The sequence below is a fragment of the Zosterops lateralis genome (genome assembly GCF_965231275.1).
Source record: "Zosterops lateralis genome assembly, chromosome: 15".
Lineage (NCBI taxonomy): Eukaryota > Metazoa > Chordata > Aves > Passeriformes > Zosteropidae > Zosterops > Zosterops lateralis.
Window position 1 is genome coordinate 2,119,557 of NC_139775.1, and position 27,577 is coordinate 2,147,133.

At 41.3% G+C, this 27,577-nt stretch overlaps 1 protein-coding gene across 2 annotated transcripts; it reads right to left on the bottom strand.

Moving 5' to 3' along the window:
- Positions 1-3,440: 3,440 nt before the first annotated feature.
- On the bottom strand, positions 3,441-26,320 carry WIPI2 (WD repeat domain, phosphoinositide interacting 2). Of its 2 annotated transcripts, none has more exons than XM_083872525.1 (12): positions 26,093-26,320; positions 17,315-17,397; positions 12,394-12,563; positions 11,106-11,202; positions 10,445-10,542; positions 9,943-10,035; positions 9,087-9,157; positions 8,320-8,427; positions 7,397-7,561; positions 6,258-6,365; positions 5,004-5,101; positions 3,441-4,172 (listed from the first exon to the last, which is right to left on the bottom strand). In XM_083872525.1, the coding sequence occupies exons 1-12, from the start codon at positions 26,164-26,166 to the stop codon at positions 4,060-4,062; spliced, it is 1,278 nt and encodes a 425-aa protein (XP_083728651.1). In that variant the 5' UTR covers positions 26,167-26,320; the 3' UTR covers positions 3,441-4,059. The 2 variants fall into 2 exon arrangements, with proteins under 2 accessions (XP_083728651.1, XP_083728650.1); XM_083872524.1 differs by having other exon boundaries at positions 4,971-5,101.
- Between the last annotated feature and the right edge of the window lie 1,257 nt (positions 26,321-27,577).

Sequence of the window (27,577 nt, forward strand, 5' to 3'; positions counted from 1 at the left end):
ACTTCCCAAACCTCTGCAGTGATTAATCCCCACCAATGCTTTGGACAAAGACTCCTATTGCTCTGCAAACAGCAGTGGAGCATCTGCACACACCAGTGGGATACTGAACAGCTCAGCAACCCACAGGGAAAGAAATGCTACTGTCCTACTGCATGCTGGTTGGTGCTAATGCCATTATTGGAGCCAAGAAAGCACAGCATGGGACCTAACAGAGAGTGCTGTGCTCGGGCTCAGCGCTCACCCAGCCTGGGGCTCCTCTGCTCACTCCTCCCTTTTCACTATTCCACACAGGTCAGGCCAAGTTTCCTCTGTGCAGACACCTGTCACTGCATTAAAGGTCTTCTCAGGTATTTATTTGCATTCAGGCAGACTTGAAAAGCCACCACCTCTGCAAAACACAGCCAAGAAACTCGCCGTGCAGGACCCAGAGCAGCGAGGTACAAGCACACACCTGATCCCAGAGGGAGCACTCGTGCCAGTGTCTTGTTCAACAGGGCATCAGAACAAACAGCTTTTACCAACCTCTTGATGCTTTCTACTTCCTCCTCCTCCTCTGCCAGGCCCTGCCTTTTTAACTGCTAGATTCGTATCTATCACTTGTATTTTGGAAACAGTGACATAAGAAGAGACCAGGGCAGATAAAAGCTTTCTGCCTCAGAACTTGAAATACAGAGTAAACAGACAGATGTCAAGACAGCAGCCGAGGACCTGCACTCGCTGCCCATTTGCACATCAAGAGAAACAGCTCCTTCCCTACGGTACTCACTGGGAACTCATCCCACTGCAAGCTAAGACCTGAGTTTAGGATTCCAAGTTTTTCAGTGTTCCCCCCTCCCCAGCTTTGGTTGTTTCAGTTCTCTGCCTCAACTCTCCACTGAGTTAAAAGCTATCAAGAAGTGCAGCCCATATGGAGAGAAAGAGACAGGGTGTACAGAACAAACACTGTCCTTCCAGGGAAGGTCAGTCTAAACTGAGAGGGGCTGCACAGGTGTTCCCATATCCTGTGACCAGGAGCTCGTGGCCACAGCACAGGGCTTGAGCCTCCTTGGCTTGCCCTGGGTCTGTCAGAGCATCAGAACAGAAATGTTTAGACACCACCTGATTCACAGAGAACAACAGTGCAATCACATGCTCCACACTCAGGTGAGGATGCAGCTGCAAAAAGCATTTCTGGTTATGTTTAAAGAAGAAAAAAAAAAACCAAAAAAACAACAGAAGCACATCTTTATGTCACTGGGATAAACCCCCAACCTGAAAGGCTTCTAACTTTGGTAGCACACCACAACAGGGTGGTTACTGAGGGCCTATGGCCATCACAGGGAAATTAGATCAGTCATGTTTTATCTGAGAAAAAGTTTATATCCTCATGCAATGAACTTATGACAAACTACTGTCACCACTCTTAAATACACAGCCAGTGGGGACCAGAAATGACCTGCTCCACCCTACTAGCTGGTCACTAACCTCAGAACATTCATATTTTTTGCTCTATAAAAAGATTTTCTCAGGTACAACAGCAAGAAGATACTTTTAACTGGCTTTCAGCTTCTATTTAAGAGTGAACCAAGTAGGGCACAGCAATTCCACAGTGTGTGGCTCAGGAGCAGGAACACACTACAGCATATGGAAGACACATACAGCAAATATGGGATCTCCTACTCACCTCCTACTCACTTACCTTACAATAAGGTAAGAAAATTAGGAAGGAAATAAAATTAATACAATAAATGATCTCAATTTTTAACAGTAAAGTTAGTAATTACATTTAGGGGTGTAACATGGCCTTTGTTACACTCAAGAGTTGTAAAACTTGTGTGCTTAGCAGACCTGTGTTGCTGGTGCATTTTTACTGCTATCTGTGCTTGTGGAGCCTAGGCCAAACCTCCAAGGATGTTATCAGGAATGTTAACCAGCTTTAGTCTGGAATGAGCAGACATCTCCTGGGTGGTTCAGTTTGCCAGCAAAGCTCACTGAGCTTATATTTACTTCAAGACTTGTATTTCACTCTGCAGCTTGGAACATCACAGCAAAGCTGGGAGCAGTAAAGCAGAATATAAATAAATAACTGCAGACCATGGAATTGAGTTGTCAGCTAGACCTTAAAGTCAAGAGACTAAGTGAGATTTCAGCACAACTCAGGGGTTTGCTGTGAATGTGCTGGGTTCTGGAGAGGACACCACAAGCCACTCCAACCAACTACTTAGGACAATCAAGGGTTTGCAGTAAATAAAGAAGCCTGATCCCCTCTCTCCCACACAGAGTTGTGTACAAACACCTTCCACTGACATGGACTCACAGCAACTTCCCTGACAGAGCTCTCCTGGCAGGGGCTGCCACCTTCTTCGTACTTATAAAGGCAGGGAAGCTCATCTGCCCACACAGGGCTTTGGGGACAGAGCCTACTGCCTGCTACTGCTCCAGGGAAGACTGTTCATGGTACCGAATCCTAAAAGAACATCACTGCCTCGTTGTGGTAGGGAGTTCACATATAGCTGGAGCATTCAGCCTCTGTCCTCCTCTCAAGTTATGCAATTTCCTTGCCTCTTTTTATATTTACTCCTTTGCAGTCAGTAGAGGGAAAGGAAACAACCCACATTCCTACACAGAAGGCAAAGTGGGCTCCTTTTGGCAGAGGGAAGTAACACTCACCAAGTACTTCACTAATTACTTGCTCAATAACTGTTATCCAAGACTTAAGAGAAGGCACATTACAACCCTAAAAATAGTCTGCAGCACTGCTCAGCCTTGGAAAGCCCTAGACAGTGTCAGGGCAGTTAAGGATTTACTCCAAAACTGCCAAAGAAACTACCGGTCCTTGAGTGTATCATAAGAGGTACTCTGATGAGAGGGGGAATGAGAAAAAAAAAAAAAAAGAAACAGAAAGAAAGAAAAGCATTGTTATGCATCAGTAGAGGACCCAGAAGTGAATTAAGTTTTCAAAATCATTTATATTTACATCAGTATCTGAAGGAAAAAAAAAAATCAAGAACTTTCACTATTGGAGCAGTAGACTCAGCCCCAGACTGAGAAGAAGCAGGAATTGAGAGCCTTCTAGCAGGAAACCTTAAGGCTGTTTATAGAGTGGGGCTGCCAAACTCTACAGGGACTTCCTCCAGAATCCTTGCTTTGGGTAATTTAAAAAGGTATAAAAAAAGGTTATTGCTACTCTGCCAAGAAAACAGGACAATCTACAGGAAAGAAAGAAAGTGCAATCCAAGTCTTCTCTCAAAAACCCACAAGCTTATCAGCCACCACAGGCTACAGACACCCAAGTACCAAAGATGTACAGACAAGATTCTCTAACAATCCTTCCCTCATTCTAGCTCTTCTTCCTGCAGCAATTCCTTTCCTTCCCTGTAAAGGCACTTTCTATATTCTATATCCTTACGCAGGGAAACACTTCCAGTTTTCCATCCCAACAAACAGAACAGTCCCACAAATACACAACATTCAGAAGGAATTTTAATTAACAAAATGGTCCAGGAAAGGGAAGGGAGAACCCCAAAAAAACAGGCCATTGCATGTGAAAGGTTGCATGTCAGTCACTAGGTATGCCTGCAAGCCCATGCACAGGAAACCAATTTGGACCTTTGTCAGTGCAGAACTAGTCTCAGCTTCCAGAACCACTCTTCTACTCCTTCCTTATATAGGCTAAATATTATATACATATATAAAAAAAATACAAACTTGAGTTTGTTATAAAGTGGCTTCTCTCTCTCCCTCCCCCTCCTATGCTTGCTTGGCACATGAATGCATGCAAAGCTAAGTAGGCTCTGAGGGCTGCACAAACAGCAGATTTTGGCAACAAAAAAAAAACAAAACAAAACAAAACAAAAAACCACAGCTAAAATAGATAAGCAAGATTAAAAGCCACTGAATTGAAAACCATATATTTTTCCAATTGTATAGAATTAGAATTACAGCTACGACTTAGAACTGTAAGAGTCTGTCATCCTCTCTCCCAACTCATGTCAAAGTTCATAGCAGCATAACACGAGATTCCTCAAGAAACATCAAGCCAGTGTTCTCTGCTTCAGGAGTGAGTTCACAGGTCCAAGTTTAGTCTGTGCGAAGGATCATGGGGGGATGCTCACTGTCTTCATCCAATCGAAGGGAGTTGGTTTCATCTTCCAGGCAAGCTCCACCCACAGCACCCAGGTCATCCGTATAGGCTGAAGAGAAAGGAACAAGGAGTTGGGGAATCAGCAGCAACAAACTAAGGCTTGGATCCAGAGTGGATGAGTAGAGCTGGAGTACCAGGCATTACTTGAAATAGTTTCACTGCCACCCTATGTTTGTTTTTATCATGACTCTGTTTCATGACTGCGTTTCTCCAAGCCAAGAGCACTTCACGATCAAAATTAAACTCCTGTGTGTGTGCATACTGGAACTTTGGGCAGGCTGGTGTTTTCAGTCTCCACTGATGCAGTGCAGTACACACCTTGGTATATGCTGACTGTCCTCCCTTTGCAGCAAAGCACTAACCTGGGTGTCAGACGTGGCAAAAGCTCCACTGACATGGAGAGCTGCAGCATTAACCAAGTTCTCATCCTCTTGATTTAACAGAGCAGTGAATCAGGCTAAAAGGTCATTGTTCCCATAAAGGAACAATAGCAGCATTCATCAACTTTTCATTAAAAAAAAATTTAAAAAATGGGAGCAGGGCTACAATTCACATGCTTTGCACAAGGTCTGGGTACAGAACTGCCTCAAGAACCACTGCAACTAGCACTACAGCAACCAATCACAACTCAAGACAAAATTCTAGCCAGGAAGCAGCAAAGACAAGTGATCCATCTACAGAAAGCTACTGCACACCACGAGTGCTCCTTTCCTAGGGCTCACCAAGGCTCCACCTCGCATACGCGGTTACGCAAAGCTCAGGGCAGACGTGGACCAGCTCACGCAGCCATCTAGAAGGAAGCAACAGGCAGAGGTGCTCCCTGCCCCATTCCCAGCCTTCTCCTTACCATGCCTGGTGGGTGAGGAAGGCACATATGTACCTTTAGTCACAGCGGCACTGTACGTCTGCGCTACCAGCGGCCGGTCATGGGATGCAGACTCCAGGATTTCGTTGGCGGGCTCCATGCTGCCATCGAGCCTGCCAGGAAGAAGGGTTAGCTGGAGAGGTGATCTGCCTGGGCATAAGGCAGTGTGAGCTGGCAGCTACAGGAGAATATTCCATCTGATGTGCAAGAATAATATACATAGAAATGCAACGGGAGGAACTTGGTCCCTCTATTCCGGAGGTCTGGCAAGAAAGCACCTGACTTGGTATTTCTCTGAAGACTCATCAGCATCATGTTTGCCTCTGACACAGCATCAGGATCTAAATCCTAGTAGCTCATAGTAGGAAAACAAGACTCAAAACGAGACTGCATGATTAAAAAAACCCATTCCAATCAGCAATACTGTAGGTTATCTTGAGCTCTGTCACAACAGAAGCGGTTACTTCATACACAGATACTAGAAAGCCCTCTAGAGAAAGTATTAGACAATTTCAAAGATTAACAACTTGGTAGAAGTGTCCCTATATGAGGCTTCACTTCATCTCTAACCAGAGGTCATGCCTTCAATTGTTCAGATAAATGTATAATTTTTTTACCATAATTTTAGGTTGACCAAAGCTGCAAACTTGAATTATCATCACAAGTTATTATCTTTAATTCTATGATTGATCAAGTAATTTGACTGTATTACTCTAGCTTTTCCTGCCAACCCTATTGAAAAACAGTGCATTGTCCTATTTCTGTAAGTGTTCTACAGTACTATTACAGAACACCAGCTGCCTGGCCTATATGCAAGGAAGTTTAATAAGGACACCAGCAGAGAAAGCACAGGGATAATTTCATAGGCCAGTTTCCCCTCTGTGAAGTCAGAGTAAGATCTTTCTCATGTTTGTAACCACCTCATTTATTAATGAGGAGTGTCACACGTTTCAAGTTCTTGTTTAAGTAACTCAACTCAAAGTGCCAAGAGGAAACAGGAGCACAGAGAGAACAGCGATTGATCCCTCCCTGCACTGGGACAGTGTTAAGTTTCTGCTGCTAAAGCGGTACTTGCTGCTAGTGGATACCTGGAAGGAAGGCTCAAAGGGATTCTGAAGTTACTCATTCGTGTCAGAGGTCTGGAAAAAGATTAGTTTGAAGAAATGAGCTATTCTAAGTTAGACTTTTCCAGAACAGGACTAAGTTTGAGAAGAAACTGGATTTTGAGAGGAAATAAAAGACAACAGTTCTCAGCTAACATGGACTTACTTGTGCTGCTTCATTAGTGTGCACTCGCCTCCCTCCTGGGGGTCTAAGTTGTACATGTAGAGATACCCATCAGCAGCTCCCACCAGCAAACGAGGGATCTTCTGAATTCTAGAGAGGTTTAGAGCAGAAGTTATTAAATAAAAGATTATTAAGTAACATAAGAAAGAATGCTCTCCTCCTTTCCCATGATTTAATGGTTAGACTCGATCTCAGAGGGTTTTTCCAGCCTCAACGATTCTATGACTTTAAGGCATTATTTTCCACACTTTTGCTGGACAGGGAATGCTGTTAACAGTTAGAGCACCCAGGAAAGAACTGTGTGTAAAAAATTTACAGCATAACCACATTTTGGCGCTAACAGGATGCCACAGGAATCAAGCAATTACATATAACTCTGTGAAACAGATTCAGAAGTCACCATCCTGTTATCAAGCTTTGTGCAACTCCAGAGACAAATATTCTAGCGGGAAGGATTTACTTATTTGAGAAATGTTACAAAGCTTAATTATTGCTTAAAGGGTGCTCTGAGATCAGAGGAGTGAGAGTACAGACATGAAGTCAATTTAGCATAAAAACTATAAAACCCCCACAAAGTAAGTTTACTACTGCTCAGCTTATTACTTTGGTAGCTGTGCCAAATGGGACCTGCCTTTGAGGAAGACAGCATAAAAGATTAGATTTAGTCCTCAAAATTAACTTTAATGAATGCTACGCTGTTTTAGAGACAAGAATTATATGAACTTGCTTTCAAAGACTTCTTTAATGGTTAGGCTGGATTGGCTAATTTTACAATTCACTAACAACATACACCATCACTCCCCATAGCACTAATGGAAGCAAATGCCGTAAAAGCCCAGGGCTCTGATCTCAATATTCTTGTTCCAAAATTAAAAGACATCTTTAGAAGACATCTTTAAACAACACTTAGAAACGGGCTATTCCTATCCAAATATGAAGCCCTTTCCTCCTCCTCTCACAGGACTGTGAGGTGTTAGCTCTGCCACATTGCTCTTACACTGGAATGATCACAGGTCACCCATTTGCTCTGCTGCAGATGAAGCTGTGTTTGCAGTGGCAGCCTCTCCAGAGCCCAAACACCCCAGCAGGGTGGGGAGTGCAGGCCCCATTGCTGTACTCACGTGGCAAGTGCACAGATGTTTTTGTGGCCACAGAAGGGCAGACGGACTGTAGCAAAGGCTCTACCCTGGTTGAACATCTCTGTTACTTGAGAGGGCAGATAGCTCGTTGAGGCCATCAGCACTTTTCCAAAGTAACCTGTCCAGGTTGTAGGCTCTTCCTGAGGTCTACAAGTCAGAAGAGAAAAGTGACCCACTTTGCCTTCACCTTAGAGAGAAAAGCGTGCAAACACTTGGAAATATTAAATTTTAAAAGATATTAAGCAGCTGTTTCTCTTCAGAAATAACTAACACTCTTGAGAATTCTAACACACTTCATCTCTCCTACAGGAGAAAATGTGTCCTCCAATACCCTCAGCCTGTTATTTAAGCACGTCTGATTGTAAACTGATACTTCTGTATATAAGACTGCATTTTATAACATTCATTACACAACAGCAGAATCTATGGAAAGCACCACACTTCAGGATTTTATTAATCTGTTTATCACTAAGCAAATCATTGTTTCCAATAACTTCCACTGAAATGGAATTAAGACTGTCCTCTCAAATAATAAATAGGAAAATTTTACAACTTGGTGCCTTTTAAAGCCCCCTATATGCAGCTGGAAGGTATTGCTGAGATAGCTCTTCCCATATGGATGTCAGAGGAGGTGAAACAAATGTAACTGAAAATCTTAAAACTGCTCCACATTCCTCTGTGAAGGATGGCCAAGTTCTCTTTGGCAGAAAAACACCTTTTCTACTCAGTGGGAGAACAGTACACAGCTCAGCTGCAGTTGCTGATTCATAAGTGACTTCTTATGCCCTTTACTTTACAGTAAAAGTTCAAAAGAAGTCTGTCCACACTTTTGAAACTCATTCTGTTGAGTACAGTCAACTTTTAAGCCTTTTCCTTGAAAAATCTAAGGCACCTTTGAAACCTACTTTTCTTTCACAGTCTCAAGTTTGAAGATATGCACCGTCTCTGTGTTACTGGATGCAGACAGAAACATGCCATCCATGCTGAAAGCCAATGAACAGATGCTCACACACCTGGGAAAAAAAAAAAGAAAAAAAGAGAAGAAAAACAAGGAAATCAAACTATTTGGCTTAGTTGAGAAGATTTTTAAAGTCACCACTACTTCGTAAGTAAGAAAAAAAACCCTTCAATAATCAGCATTCTGAATTCTCTGATAATTTCTTGAAGCTATTCAAGCATAAGATTAATGATGTTCAGCTCTGATGTTTACCAGGTACGGGATCAATTAGTAACAATCTGAACTCAGTCTCACCCTGCATAAAATACAGAGTTACTGCTACCACAAACCACACCACCATTTCACAATGGCTATTAATGGCCACAGCATTAGAAGGGTTTAGAAGAGAGTAAGAATATTAGATGTACAGCCTCCAATTGCCATAAGAATACAATATATCCTACAGAAGGTGACCCACTTGAAACGAGTTCCCTCAGCAATAAATTTTTAAAAGGCAAGAGGGAGTACAATTCTGACAGGATTGATTTGTAGAATAGTCAAGTCCAAAGGGATGAAATTGAAAAACATTCAAGCTGAAACTGTTATAAGCATACATGCAGGGATGAATGGAGATGAAAACAGGCAAAAAAATCAGGATGCCAGCTCAATTGCTGAACATACTGGAAATCAACCATAAGGAATGAGTGTCAGGTAATTAACCCAGCTGAACCTTACCTCTTCACTCCCCTTCGGAACTCAAAGAGTTTCTGTCCCTCTGGAATGGAAAACACTCTTATTACTGTCCCCTGCAAAGAAAAAAAATAAATACATCATTTTTCATTTCAAGTTCATTCATTTTGTACTAGCTCTAGTGAGCAGAGTACAACTAGAAGCAGCAAACCACTTTGCTGTTAACTCATTGCTGTGCAGCCCAGATACTACATGAAGTATTTATGGAACTTGTTTGCAGGATGTGTTTGAAGGGTACAGAAACAAGAGGTGGGAGCTACTAATGCAGAGAACAAGCTGTGCATCAAAACCAGCCCTTCTTATCATATTTGATCATGAAAACAAGCACACTAGACAAGTACCATGAGTGCAGCCACTTGGATGTCTTTGTGCCTTTATCAGATGCAATCAGTTATACCTTTATAGTCTAAGCTTATTACTCAAAGAGCAGAGCCTTCAGACTCTCTAATTTACACACATTACATGAGCAATTTGTCATCACATGCCAAAGACTAGCGAGGCACTTCTATTTGGATTTTAACTGTCTTGTTTTCATTAGGAAGACAGCAACAAAACAAGACAACTGATTTCTAATAAGTATCCTGCACTAAAGGGAGAAACACTCAGAGGACTGCCCTAATTGCAGCCAGATTAAAATGTTTCATTTAAATAACCTTATTAGCCAACATTTCACAGCATGGAAATTGTGTCAAATATCATTAACAGATCTTAACTTAGACTTCCCCTTTTAACTGTAAGCCTTCTTTTCTGGCACTTGCACATGGAACTGTGCACACTTAAAATACTTAATGACAAATTTGATTTTTATCACTGTTGGCAAGGCAATCAAAAGCTCACTTACCTTTTCTGAGGCTGTGGCAAGTTTAGTACCACTTGCATCAAATGCCAAAGCAGCCAAGGGACTATCATGAGCTGGGATCATATTGGCAGCTCTCTGCAGTGAATCAACAAAATAGAACCTTAGAACAGCACAGGTTCAAAGCTACATGTGCTGCATATTTAAGCACATTCAAGGCAAATATAGGTCTTACTTTCTGGACAAGAGCTTCAATATTTTTTTCAGTAACTAAGTACATAAAATTATCTGAAGCATATACATAGAGAGTACAAGCCGGAGGAAGACAATTCAAATAGAAATTACTTGGTTCCATCCATTTGCCCAATTCTACTCAATCAAATCTAGCATTAGCACTTGTATTTTCTTTGCTGACATTCTGTGAAGCACAAGATGCTTCAAACTGTTGCATAGAAACCTCAGTATCCAGTAATTCCTCCCTGAGCAAGTTAAGTAATTTGCAAAACCTGCATCTTTAGAGGTGGGAACAGGATTCAAAGATTCTTACCAGATTGATGGTGTCAAAGACTTGTACTTCTCCAATAGTTGCACTTCCTGGATAGGCCAGGTAGCAATTATCATTGTTTATTGATAAAGCACACAACCCTAGAAGGGATGCAGAAACAGCATTACAAACAGGCAAATTCCAAGACTTATGCAGTAAAACTTTCTGATTCTGTGCTTGAGTGTCACAAAAATAACTCCAATTATCAACAGAAACAAAGATGAGTAATCTCAGAGCCAACCTGCAATATATTCAACTATTTAGTGTCAGTTTAATATAAAACAGAAAAGGAAGAATACCAACAGTTACAATAACTGATTAAACAGTAGAACCTCCCATGTCTGCCACGATTCCTAAAGCATTAACCTGACAAAGTCTTTAACTATTCCAAGTGCTGTCAAAATCCACTTTTTATCTCTCATGTTTTTTTCTAACATTTCAACACATCCACTCCAGGGGACCAAAATACTGGGAAGATGCAGTTTAGGGCAGAGGCTGCTACTTGTTCTCAGCTGGATCAAACATGTAGGCTTCCAGACAACACTCACATTTGTTATTGAATTTGAAAGCAGAATTAACAACACCACAGTTCCCTGTAGGGAGCCTCACACACTGACAAAGAAAGCACTTTTCAGAGTTCTGCTGATTCTACCATCACATTTACCTGCAGGATTGGGAGGTGTCTCCCTGATTGTATGTAATACCTTCATGTCTCGTATGTTGTGTATATAAAGAGACTCTTCCAGACATACTATCAGCCTCTAGGAAAAGGGAAAGAGGACAAAATGGTGACGTGGAAACAGAGATCATATGGATTTATCAATCCTAAAAAATTCTATCCCAAAATGCAGCAGGTACCTTCCAATAGCGAAGAGGTTGTACCCATCTGATGTGGAGAAGAGTCTGACAGAAGATAAACAAGATCCAGCTCCTGATACAAACACTGCATGTGGTCACTTGAACTGACCACTGCACCCCACTTCCCTCAACCTCACCAGCGCAAACTGAAGACATCCCCATTACTAGTTTAAGTCAGCAAACCGGAAACCTTCACTTAATTCTTATTCTGTACCAATCTGCATGTGGAAATAATGGAAATTACTTTCTGCTTTTGCTAAACAGAGAAAACAAACAAGACTTTTTAACAATTCATAAAGCCTATAACTTATCCATAATCATGTGTGAATGGCCTCTTTTTTTAAAAACTAAGTTCTTCATCATCTCATTTACTTTGTAGACAACATGTGGATAACTAACTAGACGTTACTCATTGTACACTAACTCCCTGTGCCTGAAATCAAATTACCCACTCTTTCTCTCATGACTTTAAATAGGAAACCCCTCCTCCCACATCCATTTTTTGGGGGCAAAGACAGACATTAAGATTTTCTCCTTCAGATGCCATTCTCTCTAGTTTGAATGAACTGGCTAAAGACAGAGAAGTCTGTATTTGCTGAAGAACCTACTAATGATTTATCATATAGCAAACTATGCTTCCAGGTACTTAAAAGATTCCCCAGTTGCATGACATTTTTTAGATTTTATTTTTTGAGAAGAATTTAGCAAACAGCACTTACAGCTATAACAATTTATTAGATAAGTTTAGATTTTGGCCTGAAGAGAAAATGTCCGCCTTACATACTTTCACATTTAGGATGAAAGGATGATTCACACTGGAAGCGACCTCAGGAGATCTCTAGTCCAATCTCCTACTCAAAGCATGTCCTGTTTAGTCAGGGTATTTCCCCAAGTAAATACATAAACACAGAACCAAAAATACTTAACCAAATACAAGTACTGAGATGCCATACAGAAGCCACACTTGGAGAATTACTACTAAATTTCACACAGCAATTCTGTCACTAAAGGAAGAGACATCAACCAGCAGAGGAAGTGCCAGAAGATCCAAAACCCCTTTCCCAGATTTCCATCCAGCTAAATCCACTACTCACCTGTCTGTTGAGTTTGACAGCCAAGATGGTGTTGGAGTAGCTGTAGTTGCAAATCTCTGTCCCCTTCTTAAAGTGACAAACTTTGAGCTTGCGTGGAGCTTTAAGGCTAACTATGGCCACCAGACTGCTGGAGAAGAGCCTCTCCACAATGCACACATCTTCTGTGTCAGCTGAGGAACCACAGGAACGAGGGAAAAATACAGAGGGAGATTTCAGGGAAGAAGAATGATGCAGATCAACAGGAAATACTGTCTAAGAAAATCACAGAATTCAGTCTATTTAAAAATACAGTTTAACACCACAAACATTTTGCCATGACAGCTCAGAGTCAAGGTGGGACAAAGGACAGGCTTTTAGGGCAGAAAATCTACATAGTGAGTGTTGATTTCCAAAGATTTCCTCCCTGTCCCCAAGCTGTCACACAAGTTTATGTTTCAGGACCGTGTCTACTCCCTACGCCCAGAATCCAACAGAAAAAAATCCCAAAGTTACAAAACCCAGGAAATTGTCAAACTCCAGAATTTTATAATCTTTTTTCATCTCTGCAGAAATCTAGTAAAGAAAACAGGTTTTGGGCTTTTTTGGTTTGTGTGTTTGGGTTTTGTTTTTAAAGCTGTATTACTTGAAAAGGTTCCTGATGACCCAAACCACCTGGCCAGTGGAATTGGCATTTCCATTTACCTCTCTACAAAGAAAGAAAAGTTACAGTACTCAGAGAAGCTGGTGAAACTCATTTGCCACAAGACTGCTCCACACACACCATCTTTGACCTGACACGCCCTAAGAGCAACTTGTACAGGAATCACCGATGCCCAGCGTTCACATGCAGAGCCATAAAACATCAGTTTTGCCCAATGTTTCTACTATGGGAGCACTGAAAGCAAAGGAGGAACACAAATCCCTATGTGAGGAGAGAGCAGGAGGGAGGAAAGTCCAGGATCTCTGGCAAAGAGACACTTTCAGAGCATTTGATCATAGCTCAGCACTGGACCATGCTGGCAGGAGACCAAGTCCCACCACCAGTTATCCTGGCATTTGTGCCTCCCTCTCCATCCCATAAAGCTCCTCTCCAAAACCCCAGGAACACAGTGGACACAGTTTTCAGGGCAGTGAAAAGCCAGAGACAGTTTTACCATGCTCTGCAGCTCTTTCACAGCCACTGGCTACACCTGCCCTTTCATTACAAGAACCCAATCAAGACAAGTGACTTGAGCCTTTAGCCTTGATCCATAAAAACAAAATTTCCAGGAGTCAGCTCCTGGATTAGCTCAATGCTTAACACATTTCAAACCATAAAACTGCCAGTTAAAAAAAAAAAAAAAAAAAAAAACAAAAAACAAACCCCCAAAAACCCCAAAAGAGCTTGTTTCTGAAGGCTTCTGTTTTGGCCAAGAAAAACATTAAGTAATTAATTTGCACTGTTCTCATCAGCAGTGACAGAAATTCCATGAAAAAAAGTTCTGTTCAACGTTCTCAGTATATGACACTGCCATCAGTGTGGGACACATCTGCTTTCAAAGTGCTTTTTCTGGGCAGTTATTTCAAGAAAATGAACACAACATATTTAATGTCCTACATTTTTTTGAGAGAAACAGTCTACTTATGAAAAAGGAGCAGGTTTACACCCTGCATTTTCAGTACTCCATGCTACATAATTGACTTTTATCTACATCTTGTATTTAATATGGTGCTTTTCAGAGAAGACATAACAGCTCACAGAGGCTTTGAAAATTCAATTTTCTCATGCAACAGGGATAATGCATTTTAGTAATTACTTTGTATCCAAGGAATTGTTCTCTATTTTTCCGATACTTCACAAAACACATGAAAAAGAAATACAAAAATCTGCTCCAATAAATGTACGCCGAGACTTTGAAATGCAGAGGTCAGTGTTCCTTGAATCAGAACAGTTACATAAAAGACTCTCAAATATTTTACAGGATGGGTTATCAGCTTTCCATCTAAGCCTAGAGTCCTTCAAAATGATGACATCCTTTCACAAGAGTCAGAAGACCAGCACACTGAGACCCAAACCCCTTAGTCTGCTCCCAGCTCCAGGGCGAGCACAGTTCTGTCCCCATCCAGGGACAAGTGTTCAGACACAGATTCTGGGATATTTGTCACCCCCCCCAGGCAGGCAGGAGAACTGGTATTTCAGAAGAGGAACAGCAGCAGAGATTCATATGGAAAAAGTGCTGTCCTATGCTGCACTGATGGGAAGGCTGGGCAGCAGGGAAGGGCACTATCAACAACTAAGCCACGAGACAGAAGAAAAGATTTTCAATAAGTAAAATGCCTCAAAGGTATTGATAATCCTTCAGTCTCATCATAAAAAGACTATAATGCAGACAAGTTACCTTTGGAGAAAGGCTTTGTGATGGGCATTTAATTAAATTCACTTTAAAAATACAGGATGCACCTCTGCTCCTTTGTCTTCCTTTAACAGGAAGAAGAGATAAAATCTCTTCACAGTTGCCAAGTAATTTATGCCTCCCAACAGCAACTATTCAAGAGGGTACCAGGCTATACTGCCCATCCTATGTTCAGCTGACCTGAATTAATCATATGTTTATAGCACTAAAACCCTGTAGCAATGCTGTTACTCAGGTTTGTTTTTTCTATCAGTATTATCTCCTTTACACTACACAACTGAGCATTGCCAGAAACTCAGATTCAAAACAGAGTAAGAAAAAAAGAACTGCAAAACAAATTAAGCACCAGCAGCGAGGGGAGAACAAGCAAACACATAACAAGATTAGTTTCATAAACACAAGCGTGTAGCATCACAGACAAGAGCTGGTTAGAGCCAGCTAGATTATGATCAGCTGTGCCTTTATTCCATTTTTAATCCAAGAATATGAAGCATGGTAGAAGCATTCATTAAGCCTTAAAGCACCCTCCAATCTAAAGCTTGTTTTTACAGTGGGATCAACTGCACAGGGAGTCAGGAGATTTGCAGTCATAGGAGAAGTCAGTGATGGGAGCAGCCAAATCTCCCACTTTTTTTTTGTATTTCTCTCAAACACAAGACAGCTGAGGCATATTCTGCAATTTAGTTTGAACACCTACACAAGAGTTGGCAGATCAATCTTCCAGAAGAGAAGGAGGGGTTCTTAACAGTGCTCACTCAACACAAGAAAGTCTTTAGACCCACTTAAACTAAATTGGGAAGTGGGAGGCACCGTGTCTGGGAGGCCTCAAGATACCTTTCCTTGAGGAAAGGAGGTACCCAGTGCACAGGAAGCCCTCCACTCTCATATCAAGTTTTAACAGGCATGGTTTACAAGTCCAAGACTGAAAATTATTTGACTCATACAAAGAAAACGAAGGCATCTCAATATTTCAATCTGCTTTGAGTCAAGACTGGCTTCCACAGGCCAAACCATTGGATTGTTTGTAGTGAGAGGACCAAGAGTAACGAGTTCAAACTCACAGAGGGGAAATTCAGGTTTGGTGTACGTTAGAAATTCTTCTCTGTGAGAGTGCTCAGGAGCTGGCACAGGCTGCTCAGAGAAGCTGTTGGATGCCCCATCCCTGGAAATGTCCAAGGCCAGGTTGGATGGGGCTTAGAGCAACCTTGGATAGGGGAACTGGATGATTTTTAAGGTCCTTTCCAACCCAAAACATTCTACTAAATGTTACCTCTCTGCTCAGCTTTTACAGACTTAACACTCAGGAAACTTAAAATACCAAGCACCTCAGAACAGTCTGAAGACAAGACTGGAATAAGCAGGTCAAAATTCCGATTCCAGCTGCTTTTATCAGATTATTGCAAGATGTTGAATAAAGCACTTTATCTAACCTGTACTTCCTCTCTCAAGAACTGACCAGAAGATGCAGCCCTGCACCTGACCTCTGCAGCTGACCTCACAGGGCACTTTTCAGTGTCTCGTGTAACAGGGAATCATCTTCACTGAGTCTCCTGGGGTGATACCAGGCCAGATACTGTAAGTGCCTGACATGCTGCAGAGGTCAGGTACATAAACTCCACAGCAGAAAATGGAATCCAAGCCACTTATTAACCAGTACAACCAGACCATGACTCAAATAGGAAGATGGAGCTGCAACACAATTTAACCCGACCACGGGTGCCTAATTTGAACCTCACAATTACTTCTCTCCATTGACTGTGTACAGAAGCAGGCTGTCATGCCAGGTAATGGGTGATCTGAATCACACCCCATTTCCAAACTTAACATGCCACAGGGTCAGGTCACTTTGGGAATGGACTTTGAGGACAACTCTGTAATGGGATCCCACTAGAAATGCTGACATCACAGCAATTCGTACCACCTGCTCACATGGAGTTTATAAGAAAGCAAGGATACTCACGCATAGCATTCATAGATGACTTATTAGCATCTCAAAAAAGGGAAGTCCATGAACTGCTGGGAGAACTGGGGATACCACTACCCCCCCAGGCCTCCCTCCATTTCACCTCAGGTCCTACTCAACTGTGATCACTATTGGGAATTTATGGGAATCTGAGTTATTTACCCTTTTGGATGAGCAAGCCTGCAGATATCACATTTAAGAATAATTTTCTAACAGAAAATATTAGGATAAAAAAATAAAATTAAGGTTTTGTTTTCTTATTTCATAAAGGTATATAAGTGCTTCCATGCCCCAAAAGACACTCTCTCACATAAGTAAATTATTCTTTTTATGCCCAGCTGCTATGTAACCTGGCTGGACATAAAATTAGAAAAGTAGAGTTCTCATAGCTACTACCAAATTTCATACCACACCAGCTAAATTTAAATACAGAATATTGATTCATAGTTTTACCCTGCCTGCAATTAATGTTTTGTATTTGTGTGATATTTACATAAGGTTCCTTTCATGCTGATTTCAAACAACCTGTGAAAAAGTGAAACATTAAAAAAAAAAAAAAAAAAAAAAAAAAAAAAAAGATACTCACTGCATTCATAGATCTGCTCTAATTTGTCCACAGAAGAAAGAGAGAAGAATTTGTAGCCTGATTTACTGCCAACTGCAAGGGATCTGCAAAAGAAACAAGCCAGTCAGGAACAGGAACTCCAAGAGCTGTGATTACCCTTGGACAGATTCTTACCCAGTTCTAAACCTCCAGCTGGGTTAGCTCAGTAAGGAAAATGATAAAAAGTTTGTCCAAAAAAGCCATAACAGACACAGACAGCTTCCTCAATTCTGATTAGACCAAACAGCTTCAGAATTACAGAATTCAGGTGTGGAATTCTGCTGCACATTTATGAAATGAGAGTTCACAACCTAAAGTAAACCTGCTGCCCAATTCTCACTGGTGATTTCTTCACACAGGCTAAAAGTTTTAGTGTGGAGGGAAGATGATGACTTGAATAATGTAATGCAAACCAATTACATCATTGCCTCATCATTAGAGGTGACCTCCAAGACCTTTGAAACTGGGCTGTCTGGGGATTTTTGTTCTTTACAGTGTAACCGTCCCTGAGCATCCCAAAAGAGTTTTTGTATTAAAAAAAAAAAAGTAATTAAAGACTGCCAACTCTAATTTTCTCTGGCTTTACGTGATGATGTTCTAGCACCTCCATTGTTAGGTCTCAGTCTTACAAATACTCATACTGAATCTTTGATCAGAGGCACCCTCTACAAAGTGCCAGCCACTGATGTCAAACAGATTGAACAATAGCAGAATATTAAAATACTGACTAAAACCCCTTCTTTCCTCCATTACTCAATTTTCACACTTAGCTCACAGACCATTTAATTGCTTTTCCAGCCAAAGTCAAAGGCAGGTCTTAAATTTTAAGCTAGAAAAATCTTTAGCCTGTCTTGCAGTTCTTTACACATCAAGGCAGCAGACAATGGCTCATTCTTGTTTCCACTCCCCATCTGGAGGACGATTTTATGCCACAGATAAAGAAAATTAACAGTCAATATAATTTTACAGAAGTGCATTAGTATGCTTGTAGTTCATATATTTCTTACTGCCAAGAGACATGGAGGAAAATTCCAATAAAATACATTTCAATACCCTAAATTGTGGCAAGTCATTCAACACAGGGCTCCAATCCAACCCTGCCAGTCAGGCTGCCAAAAATGCCTTTCTGAACTCAGCAAGATGATTCTCTACAGTTCAGATGCACTAACAATTAATGCTGCATTTGGAATACAATGAAGATTCCTAGATTTCATGTTCTTTCTGTATTTTCCACTTGTGGCTCCAAAGTGAGTATTTTTAAATTTCAACATTGCCCAGAAGATTAAAAATTGCTCCTCATATAGTTCACCCTCTGAAATTAAGCTACAAAATCAACTTCTGTAGGATGGTATGACCTTTCTTCTAGAAGAAAATACAACTGGCACAATCTGGTCAAGAAATTATATTTGAGAAGGCTTAAACCTTCAAATTAAAATATGAACCATGCAAACATGAGATTCAATTCCACATATTCAATAACCAAGATATTAAAAAAGCCTATTAGGCTTAAAGATAGAGAAGCAATCATAAAACAAAATTTTGCTGCTGCTCCTCTAAGTCACCCTAGAAATACTGAATTTAATTTTCCTTCAGACAAAATCAGTATGTTCAGCAGTCTCCACCTTATTAATCACCAAAGATACTTCAGTGGTTTTGCTCAACTACTTTTGTACAACTCAACAAAAACTCACATTACATGAAAAAAAAACCCTGAAACTCTAATTTGGTAAAACAAAGCAATGAGTCAGCTTTTCTTCTATCATCTACTGCTTTCCTCAAAAGAAAGTTTAATAAAGAATGACATTAAAATTGTCACTTTGCAAACGTAAACAAGCACTCCACAGAGCTAAAAATAAATGGAGTCACAAGACTCCTTGCAATATAAACGATCCACAAAAGACACAGGATCATTTCCTCATGGAGAACCCCACACAGCAGCTATTTGTATGACTAGGCAGAACTGATTCCTGACTTGTACTTACAGCTTTAAATACAGAATACTGCTGAATCACTGTTTTACTGACAGGACCACTGAAAGCAGTAAGGAAGCCCATTTTTCTTGTCCTACGACAATACCTCATTCAAATGAGCTGCAGACAATGGCAAACAAGAATTTGTGGACACGATAAAAATCCCAAAATGCAGAAGCACAGAATGGACCTTTCCATCCATGACAACTGCTTTTTGTTATTTATTTCAGGATCGAGGTGATGAAGTCACAAATTATTTGTTTACATGGAGCAATTTAAGTTTTTTAAGCCGTTTCAGTGTAAAAGGGTAACTGGAAAATAACCCTTTTTTATTCTGTAAAAGCAATCTTGCTTTTGGAGGGTTTGCTTTGCTGGTTTGGTAACGTACTCTTAAATTACTTCTTATGAAACTACTGGAAAAAGGCTTTTTATATGTAATAAGAACCTACTAGGCTGAATTACAGCAGCATAATCACAGTGATTTAAATCTCCCATCTTCCCCCGCACCGATATTACACTTAAGCCCTTAAGACACCCCACAGCCATTGAAATGGCCAAATCCACTAAACAAGGACCCAGCCAAAATTACCTCACCCCTGAAAAAATGGGCAAGCATATGGGGAAGAAATATGATCAGTGAGCCATTCAGCTCTTGCTCAGATAGACAGCGGCCAACAAGAAGCTGCTGTGCTTTATCAGAAGCTCCTTTTACAGTGTAGGTGTTATGCTTTATAATCACTGATTTTCAGGAGCTGATGAGACTGTAATTGAAAATAAAAAAAATATTCTCTAAAATGGTCTTTTTTTTCTTCAAAATATTATGCTATACACATGTGGGGTTTTAGCTCTATTATGTGTAGCCTCTATTACACACTTTAGACTGTAGACTCTGAGCTATTTCATCATGAAGGTTGTCTCCTCAGTACAAAATTATCAATATAGCCATGATTTATGGAACTGTGTTTATCCACTTTCTGCAGAGATAATGCTGCAGACTGATCCAAGACTACATAAATCTTGATAGTATTTTCAAGAGTGACTATCATAAATAATTAAAACCATCCTCATCAGGCAAACAGCACTAGGAGATTTCACACACATTGGAAGATGCTGACACTGGCTCTAAGTGCACTCACCTAAAGTGGGAAATCAGCTGCTTCAATCCCTCTGGCTCTTTAGGAACAAGTTTTCTCAGCTGGGTTAGAATCCTAAGGTTTTCTTTTGTTTCTTTAATATACATATAAAAGGAAGAAAACCAGTTTTTCCCTTTCCATATCACAGAGGACCTTAACTTTAATCAAATATTCTACAATAATCAGAAAGTTCCTAACAAGGGCAGCTCTCTCAAAGATTAAATCAATTGCAGCTGCAGCATAAACAGGACTCTAGAAGTCATTACTACTTTAAATAACTGGTTAATTAGGCCTACTTTCATTATGATACAGTCTCATTATACTAATGTTCCATCTCATTTCAAAACCAATGTAAATTTCCACAGACAAAACATTCTGGCTTATGATGAAGAGGGGGGAAAATAATAATAATAAAATAAAAATCAATTAAGACATAAGAATTGCTAAGGAATTACTAAGGAAATGTACCTTGCTTTATTTCCCTCTCCAAAGTATCTGCTGTAACATCTCATGGATATATCTTAATATCAAAGGTCATTATTTTGGAAAAGAGATACAGAACTTCGTACATTCAATGTTTTTGTCAGCAACATTCTGACAACCCACAGGACATTTTCCCATTATTCTTGTATTAAAAGAAAACCCACAAACTTAAACCTGCTAAAGCAAAAGGAGACCACGCCTGCTCATCACTTAACATGCAGGCCGGGACAACAGAAAGTCCATAATCCAAGTAACTATCACTATTCTTGGGGCAAATCCCCATCCAAATGGTCACACACTGAGGAACAGTTCCTCTGAGCAGCCCCCCTCAGCTGCTGTGCCCTCTGCAACAACAGCAAGAAACACAACATACGGTTGTCTCTCTCAGCTATCCTCCCTGAGTGTAGGAGCTACGGGACCGCTCTGTCCTTCCTTTTTTTGGTCTGTGTTTAGCTTTAAAGTCTCCTTGGAATAGAGAGCTCTCCTGTCCTCAAGGATCACGGGTGAAGGACACCTGAACCTAGGAGAAACAAAGGCAGAGGAGTGAATGCTCAGCACCTAACCCTTGCTCCTCCCACCACAAGCAGTTTACTACAGAGATCCAAACATCAAAGAATAAGGGAATGAGAATGCAGCTTCTGGGACACAAAGCATGCCCGATGCATATAGAGACAGCAGCATTTGTTCACAATACAGAATGAAACTGATTTCTTTGGGAAATAAAGGGCAGAATTAAATTGGAAAGAAGAAATATATGGACTGATACATGTCATGTGTAACTCCACACATAAATGAAAGCAGAGCCTGAAGAAATCCTTGCCAGTAAGGCACACAGCAATGTTTTCTTTAGAAGTCCAAACACAAGGTTTCCTCTTCCCCTTTCATCAGGAATCTGTTTTCAAAACTGCAGTGAGTACTTTGCTTCCAAATGCTGTCACACAAATTACTTATTTTGAAAAAAGATGACTAAAACCTCTCTAGTCTGCCCACTCCCATTATTTCACCAGCAGGCTTTTGGTGGGGTTATTTTTTGTGGGTGGGGGGAAGTGGGTGCATATTTGTAAATTGAATCTGAACACTATTTGTAAGTACTTCCAAGAATACCTGTGCAACAGTTTAAACACTGAAAGTTTTACCTATTATATAGATACATACAAGTTTTGGGATCTTGAAGTTATGCTTTGCTTAAAAAGTCACCAACTTCTAATCCATTAGCATTTCCCTTACGAGATTTAAAGCTTCTACGAGTTTGTGAAGTGTTTAATTTTTCATAAACCTATCTGTGCTCAGTTTTATCACTTCTCCCAGAAGTAACACAAACTGCACTTGGGTTTTTCTTCCCAAGCATCCATTGTTACAGATTTATGTAAAACCTACCTAGCACGGAGGCCACCCACAAGCTTCCACAGCCTGGATGTGCTGGGACACCCGAATTCCGATGGGTTGCTCCACTTTGATGTGCAAGCTGGAGCTTCTGCCTCTCAATCAGGGAATGCCAGTCATGCCAAGTTGTGCAATGATTGATTCACTGGGGAAAAGGGCTAGGTCCAAAACAAGCACACTAACATCTTCTGAAAATACCCTTCTCTGTGGTTTGTTTTTTTTTTTTTTTTTTACTTAATGAAAACATTATATCAAAGAGAAGCCACAAACCAACCCCTTCTGCTGCATTATAGGTGAAGTGTTTTCAGGCAGAGTTCCAGTCCCAGCCAGTAATTCAAAACTCTCATGTATATAAAGCTTAGGGCAATGTGGGATAAACAGGCAAGACAACACCTGCAATAATGCAGATACTATTCCAAGAGACAATGTCACTACACACAGCATCCATGAATGAATATTAGCCAAGTCTGGGAAAACCAAGCTACTAAAGCAGGATAGAGGAGATCTGCTTCAGTGGCCAGGGATTGCAACAATCAGGAAAATGCAACAGCAACTTTTGTGATGACAACATTTTTCTAACTACCAGCAATCCAATTTCCCAAGACTGAGAGCCACCCTGAAGCTCATCTTCCTACAGGAGAGAGAAACTAATTACCAAATTTTCATAAAACCAAAGAAAAGTCAGCTTGATACCTATTTTCAGCAGTAACAAGCTCCATCTTTTCCTAACACAAGGAACTGGCTCTGCTGTGCAGGTAAACAAGGCACAGTTAAGCCTGAGTTGAACTGGCACCTTGTTAGGATGAAGGTAAAAGCTTTAAAGGTAGTAACAACAATGAGCCAATGTCATTTATTTTCCAGTTTTGTCTGTCAGCAATTTTTCTAATTACTGAAGCACCTTAAAGCATGATGTGAGCTCTACTGACTGGGCAGACATAAACAAAGCTTGTCTTTCATATACTGCCTGAAAGAATATACATTTGTTTACCTTGCCTGTCTGGAGAAGGGCTCCAGTTACCTGTAAAAGTTGAAAACAGGTGAGCTTTCTGAGGCCCAGGATGGGAAAGTGTAACTCATTCCTATTAAGTTCTTTTTAGCTCTTCTCACCTGGTAAACTGTGATCTCCTAGATATATAGAATAGTACACTATAAACCCAGAGAGCTGCCTTCTTGTTTCTCTACTCAAACAAGAAACTAGGAGACATCATGGGTGAGAAACAGAAAAAAAAAAAAATTAAACAAAGTTCTGTTTAAAGAACGTACAAACCCACTAAATTCTGCTCAGTTCAGAAACTTGAATGCAACTTGGTTGTTTGGGCCACTTACCACATCAGACTAGTGCTTTACTGAGAAGCTGCTCACAAAGGCATCTGCAAGGCTGGTTTTATACTCGCTTTTTCTTTTTATACTTACTTTTCTTGGGGAGTTTTATTTAAGACAATGTTAGTAAGAAGAGATTATTCCACATCATCAACCACCTCATTTATCTCACATTAGGAGGCCTTTTAAATTAATCTCAGAATTTTGAGACAAAAGTATGAAGAGGAGCTTTTTAATATTTCTGTCATTTCTGCATCAAATACCTGAATTCACAAATACTCAAAAATGACACAAAAGCCCTAGTAACTCAAAACTTGGAACTGCAAAGATCTACGGGCCAGGTCTGCCTCACACAAAAGATACATCACCAAAATTCTCATCAGCTAATCTCAAGGTGATTTGTGTATCAATCATATTTTTAAAAAACACTGGTTATTGACACAATGGATATTAGACTACCAAATTGAAAAAACAAAACAAACGCAAACCAGCTATGAAAGAACATCTTTTGGTTATTTAGAAAACTGAAATACAAAAAGTAGTGCAGTAGCACACTCAACTGAGGAATGAAATCATTAGCCAGGTGTCCCTTTTCTCTCCCTACAAACTCCAAGTTATAAAGGAAACACCTTTACACTCCTTGAAGAAAGATTTCAAGGTGTACAAGCCAAAACCCATCTAGGTAAGTTTATATTTTGCTTTTTTTTTATTTCTGTCTTGGTCTTGTTCTCAAGTCAGCCTACAACTCTTGTTCAAATTAAGTGGTTTTTGTGGGGTTTTTTTGTTGTTGTTGGTTTGTTTTTTTTTTTTTTTTTTTGTTTTGTTTTGTTTTTTGTCTCAGTTCAGTGATCTTCAGGTACATAAAGTCTCCACAAAGCTAAGGTGGAACTAAAAATGCAGAGGTGCCACACTGGAGAACACAGCTGAACTTCCAAAACTTATATAATGACTTTTATAAACTGCAGAAGAAAGAGGTGACAAATCCCCTAGTTATTATGACTTGCTGTTTATTCCAGTAATAGGTAAAAAAAATGAATGGTAGCTGAGCAAAACTTGGGCATGTTTTATACAGACAGAGACAGAGTGAGCTCTATATGGCACCCACTGAAAAAATGTGAAGAACAGTTGCAAAAGTCTCTGGCTTGAATCAATATATGGATAATGATTTACTCACAAATACACAGAGCACTACTGCTCCCCCCCATCATTTACCATAACTTATTTACTGCCGGAGTCTCTTGTCTCAAACCCATCCAGCTCCAATTGCTCATCTCTTCACCCCCAACAAAACCTACAAAAGCAAACAGAGTCTCTCCTGCTGTGATGTAACCCTGCTTGGCAGTCACCAGAAATAACCTTCTCACCTTCACAGCTCCCATAGGCCACAGGATGTGCTGAGGACAGGCACAGATCTCCCTCATGAGGGGAAGATATTGTTGCTTGCAAGAAGAACAAGCTGTTAAAAAAAACACCAAACCCTCCACCACACACGTGGGCTACACTCTGTGATGCCAACCTGAGATCATTTCCTCTTACTCACTTCCTAAAACAAAACTCCTTTCTTGAGTACAAGATCTTTTGGTTCTTACTCCCCAGTTTCATCTCTCAGGTATTTAAGTCAGTCAAATCATTCTTTAAATGATCTTCAGAGCTCCAGTCCCAACTAATAGGGGGTTCCTAAGTTAAAAATACTGCTTTATAATACCCCATAAAAAAACCCTAATATGCACTAATTGATCTAAATATGCTGCAATGATTAAGTAATTTCCGAGACGTGGAGCTTGAACCGTCTGAAGCTCAAGGAAGTGCAGTTTCAAGGCTCAGAGAAAGGCCCCTATTCAAAATCAAAACCGAAAGTAGCATGAGCTCATAAAACACCTTCAATCCAAAGTCTCGGTGCTTCAACGTAACAATGAAACAGCTGTATGGAAAGACAACTGTGACAACTTTTGCATGAAGTCTTTGCACGTCCTGGAAGACCTGGGGCTTCATGTCAGGCCCTCCTAGAGCTGAACATCAGCCGGGAGCAGCAGCAACAGCCCTCTTTCCGTCCTCTTCCCCACGGAACAGCGAGCGGGGCTTCCCAAGCCGGAGCAGAGGTTCCCCAGGACAGCGACCCGGGGGAGGGAGAGGGCACCGCGCTGCCGCCACCCCCCAGCTGCGTGCCCGCGGGAGGGGCGGCCTGTCCCCGCGGCCCTACAGTGCAACCGGGGGGCACAGGGGGGACAGCTCCCAGCCCTTCTCCCTGCGGGGGTCCCCGGCCCCCGAGGCCCCGGGAAGGGGCGGCTCCAGCGGCGCTCCCCGCCTGGGCAAGGGGCGGCACCGGGGAGACCCCACCACGCCCCCCCCCGCGGCCGGGCCCGCTCAGGCCCCCCCCGTCCGCCGCCCCTTCCCCGGCCGGGCCCCCTTCCCCGGCCGCCGCCCCTTCCCCAGCCGGGCGCCCTCAGCCCGCTCCCTTCGGCCAGCCTTACGTGTTGTCCTGGTTGAAGTTGGCGAAGAGCAGATGGCCGCTGCCGGCGTCGCCGCTCTGCCCGGCCAAGTTCATGGCGGGACGGCCCTCGCCACCCCCGTCCGGCGGGGAGAGGACGAGGAAACACCTCCAGAAGGCTTCGCCCCTCAGCCGCGGCCGCCCCGACCCCGCCGCATCCCCGCCGGGCCCTTGTTTACGCGGCGGGCGGCGGAGCGGCCCCCGCGCCTGCGCCCTCCTTCACCCCTCCCGGCCACCGTCCGGGTGCCGCGCATGCGCGCGCGCGCGGTGGCGCCAAGCGGAACGTGGCCCAAGCTAAGCAGGGCCCGACGCGGCCGGCCGCTGGATGGGAGACGCAAAGCGCGGCAGTTGATGCCGGCTCGGCTCGGGCGTGTCCCCACAGTCCCCAAGCAGAGCGCGGCCATCAGGGCGCCCAGGCGGTCACACCCCGCGGTGTTTCCGCCCGCCCGAGCCTTTGCAGTTCCGCTTCATTGCCGCGGCCTGTCCTCGAGGACCAGCAAATGAGTGCACGGAGCTCCCGACTGGGGACAAAAAAAAAAAACAAAAAAAAAACACACAAACAAAAAAAGCCCCAAAAGCCAACAAACTAAACAAACAAACAACAACAAAAAAAAAAAAAAAAAAAAAAAAACAACCCAACAAACTAAAAAAAAAAAACCACCAAAACCCACAACAAACAAAAAAAACCCCAAAAAAACCAAAAAACCCCAACAAACTGAAAAAAAACCCAAAAAAACCCAAAAAACCCCAACAAACTAAAAAAAAAAAAAAAAAAAAAAAAAAAAAAACAAAACCCAAAAAAAAAAAGACCCCAACAAACTAAAAAAAAAAAAAAAAATCAGGAAACTAAAAAAAAAAACAAAACCAAAAAACACAACAAACTAAAAAAAAAAAACCAAAACCCCAAAAAAACCCCAGAAACTGAAAAAACCCCCCCCCAAAACCCATAAACCGCAACAAACTAAAAAAAACCTCCAACAAACCCCAACAAAAACTAAAAACAACAAACTAAAAAAAACTCAACAAAAAACCCAACAAACTAAAAAAAAAAACCCAAAACACAACAAACTAAAAAAACCCCTAAAAGCCCAAAAAACCCCAACAAACTAAAAAACCCCCTAAAAAACCAAAAAAGACAAACAAATTAAAAATACCCCCAAAACCCCAAAAAACCCAACAAACTAAAAGAAAAACAAAAACAAAAAAACCCACAAACTAAAAAAAAAAAAACCAAAAAACAAAAAAAACCCAACAAACTAAAAAAAAGCCCCAAAACCCCCCAACAAACTAAAAAAAAAAAAACCAGAAAACAAAAAAAACCAACAAACTAAAAAAAAAATCCAGGAAAACACCCAAAACCTAACAAACTAAAAAATAACAAACTAAAAACACCAAAACCCTAACAAACTAAAAAAAAAAACAACCAAAAAATTCCCAAAAAACCAACAAACTAAAAAATTAAACAAAA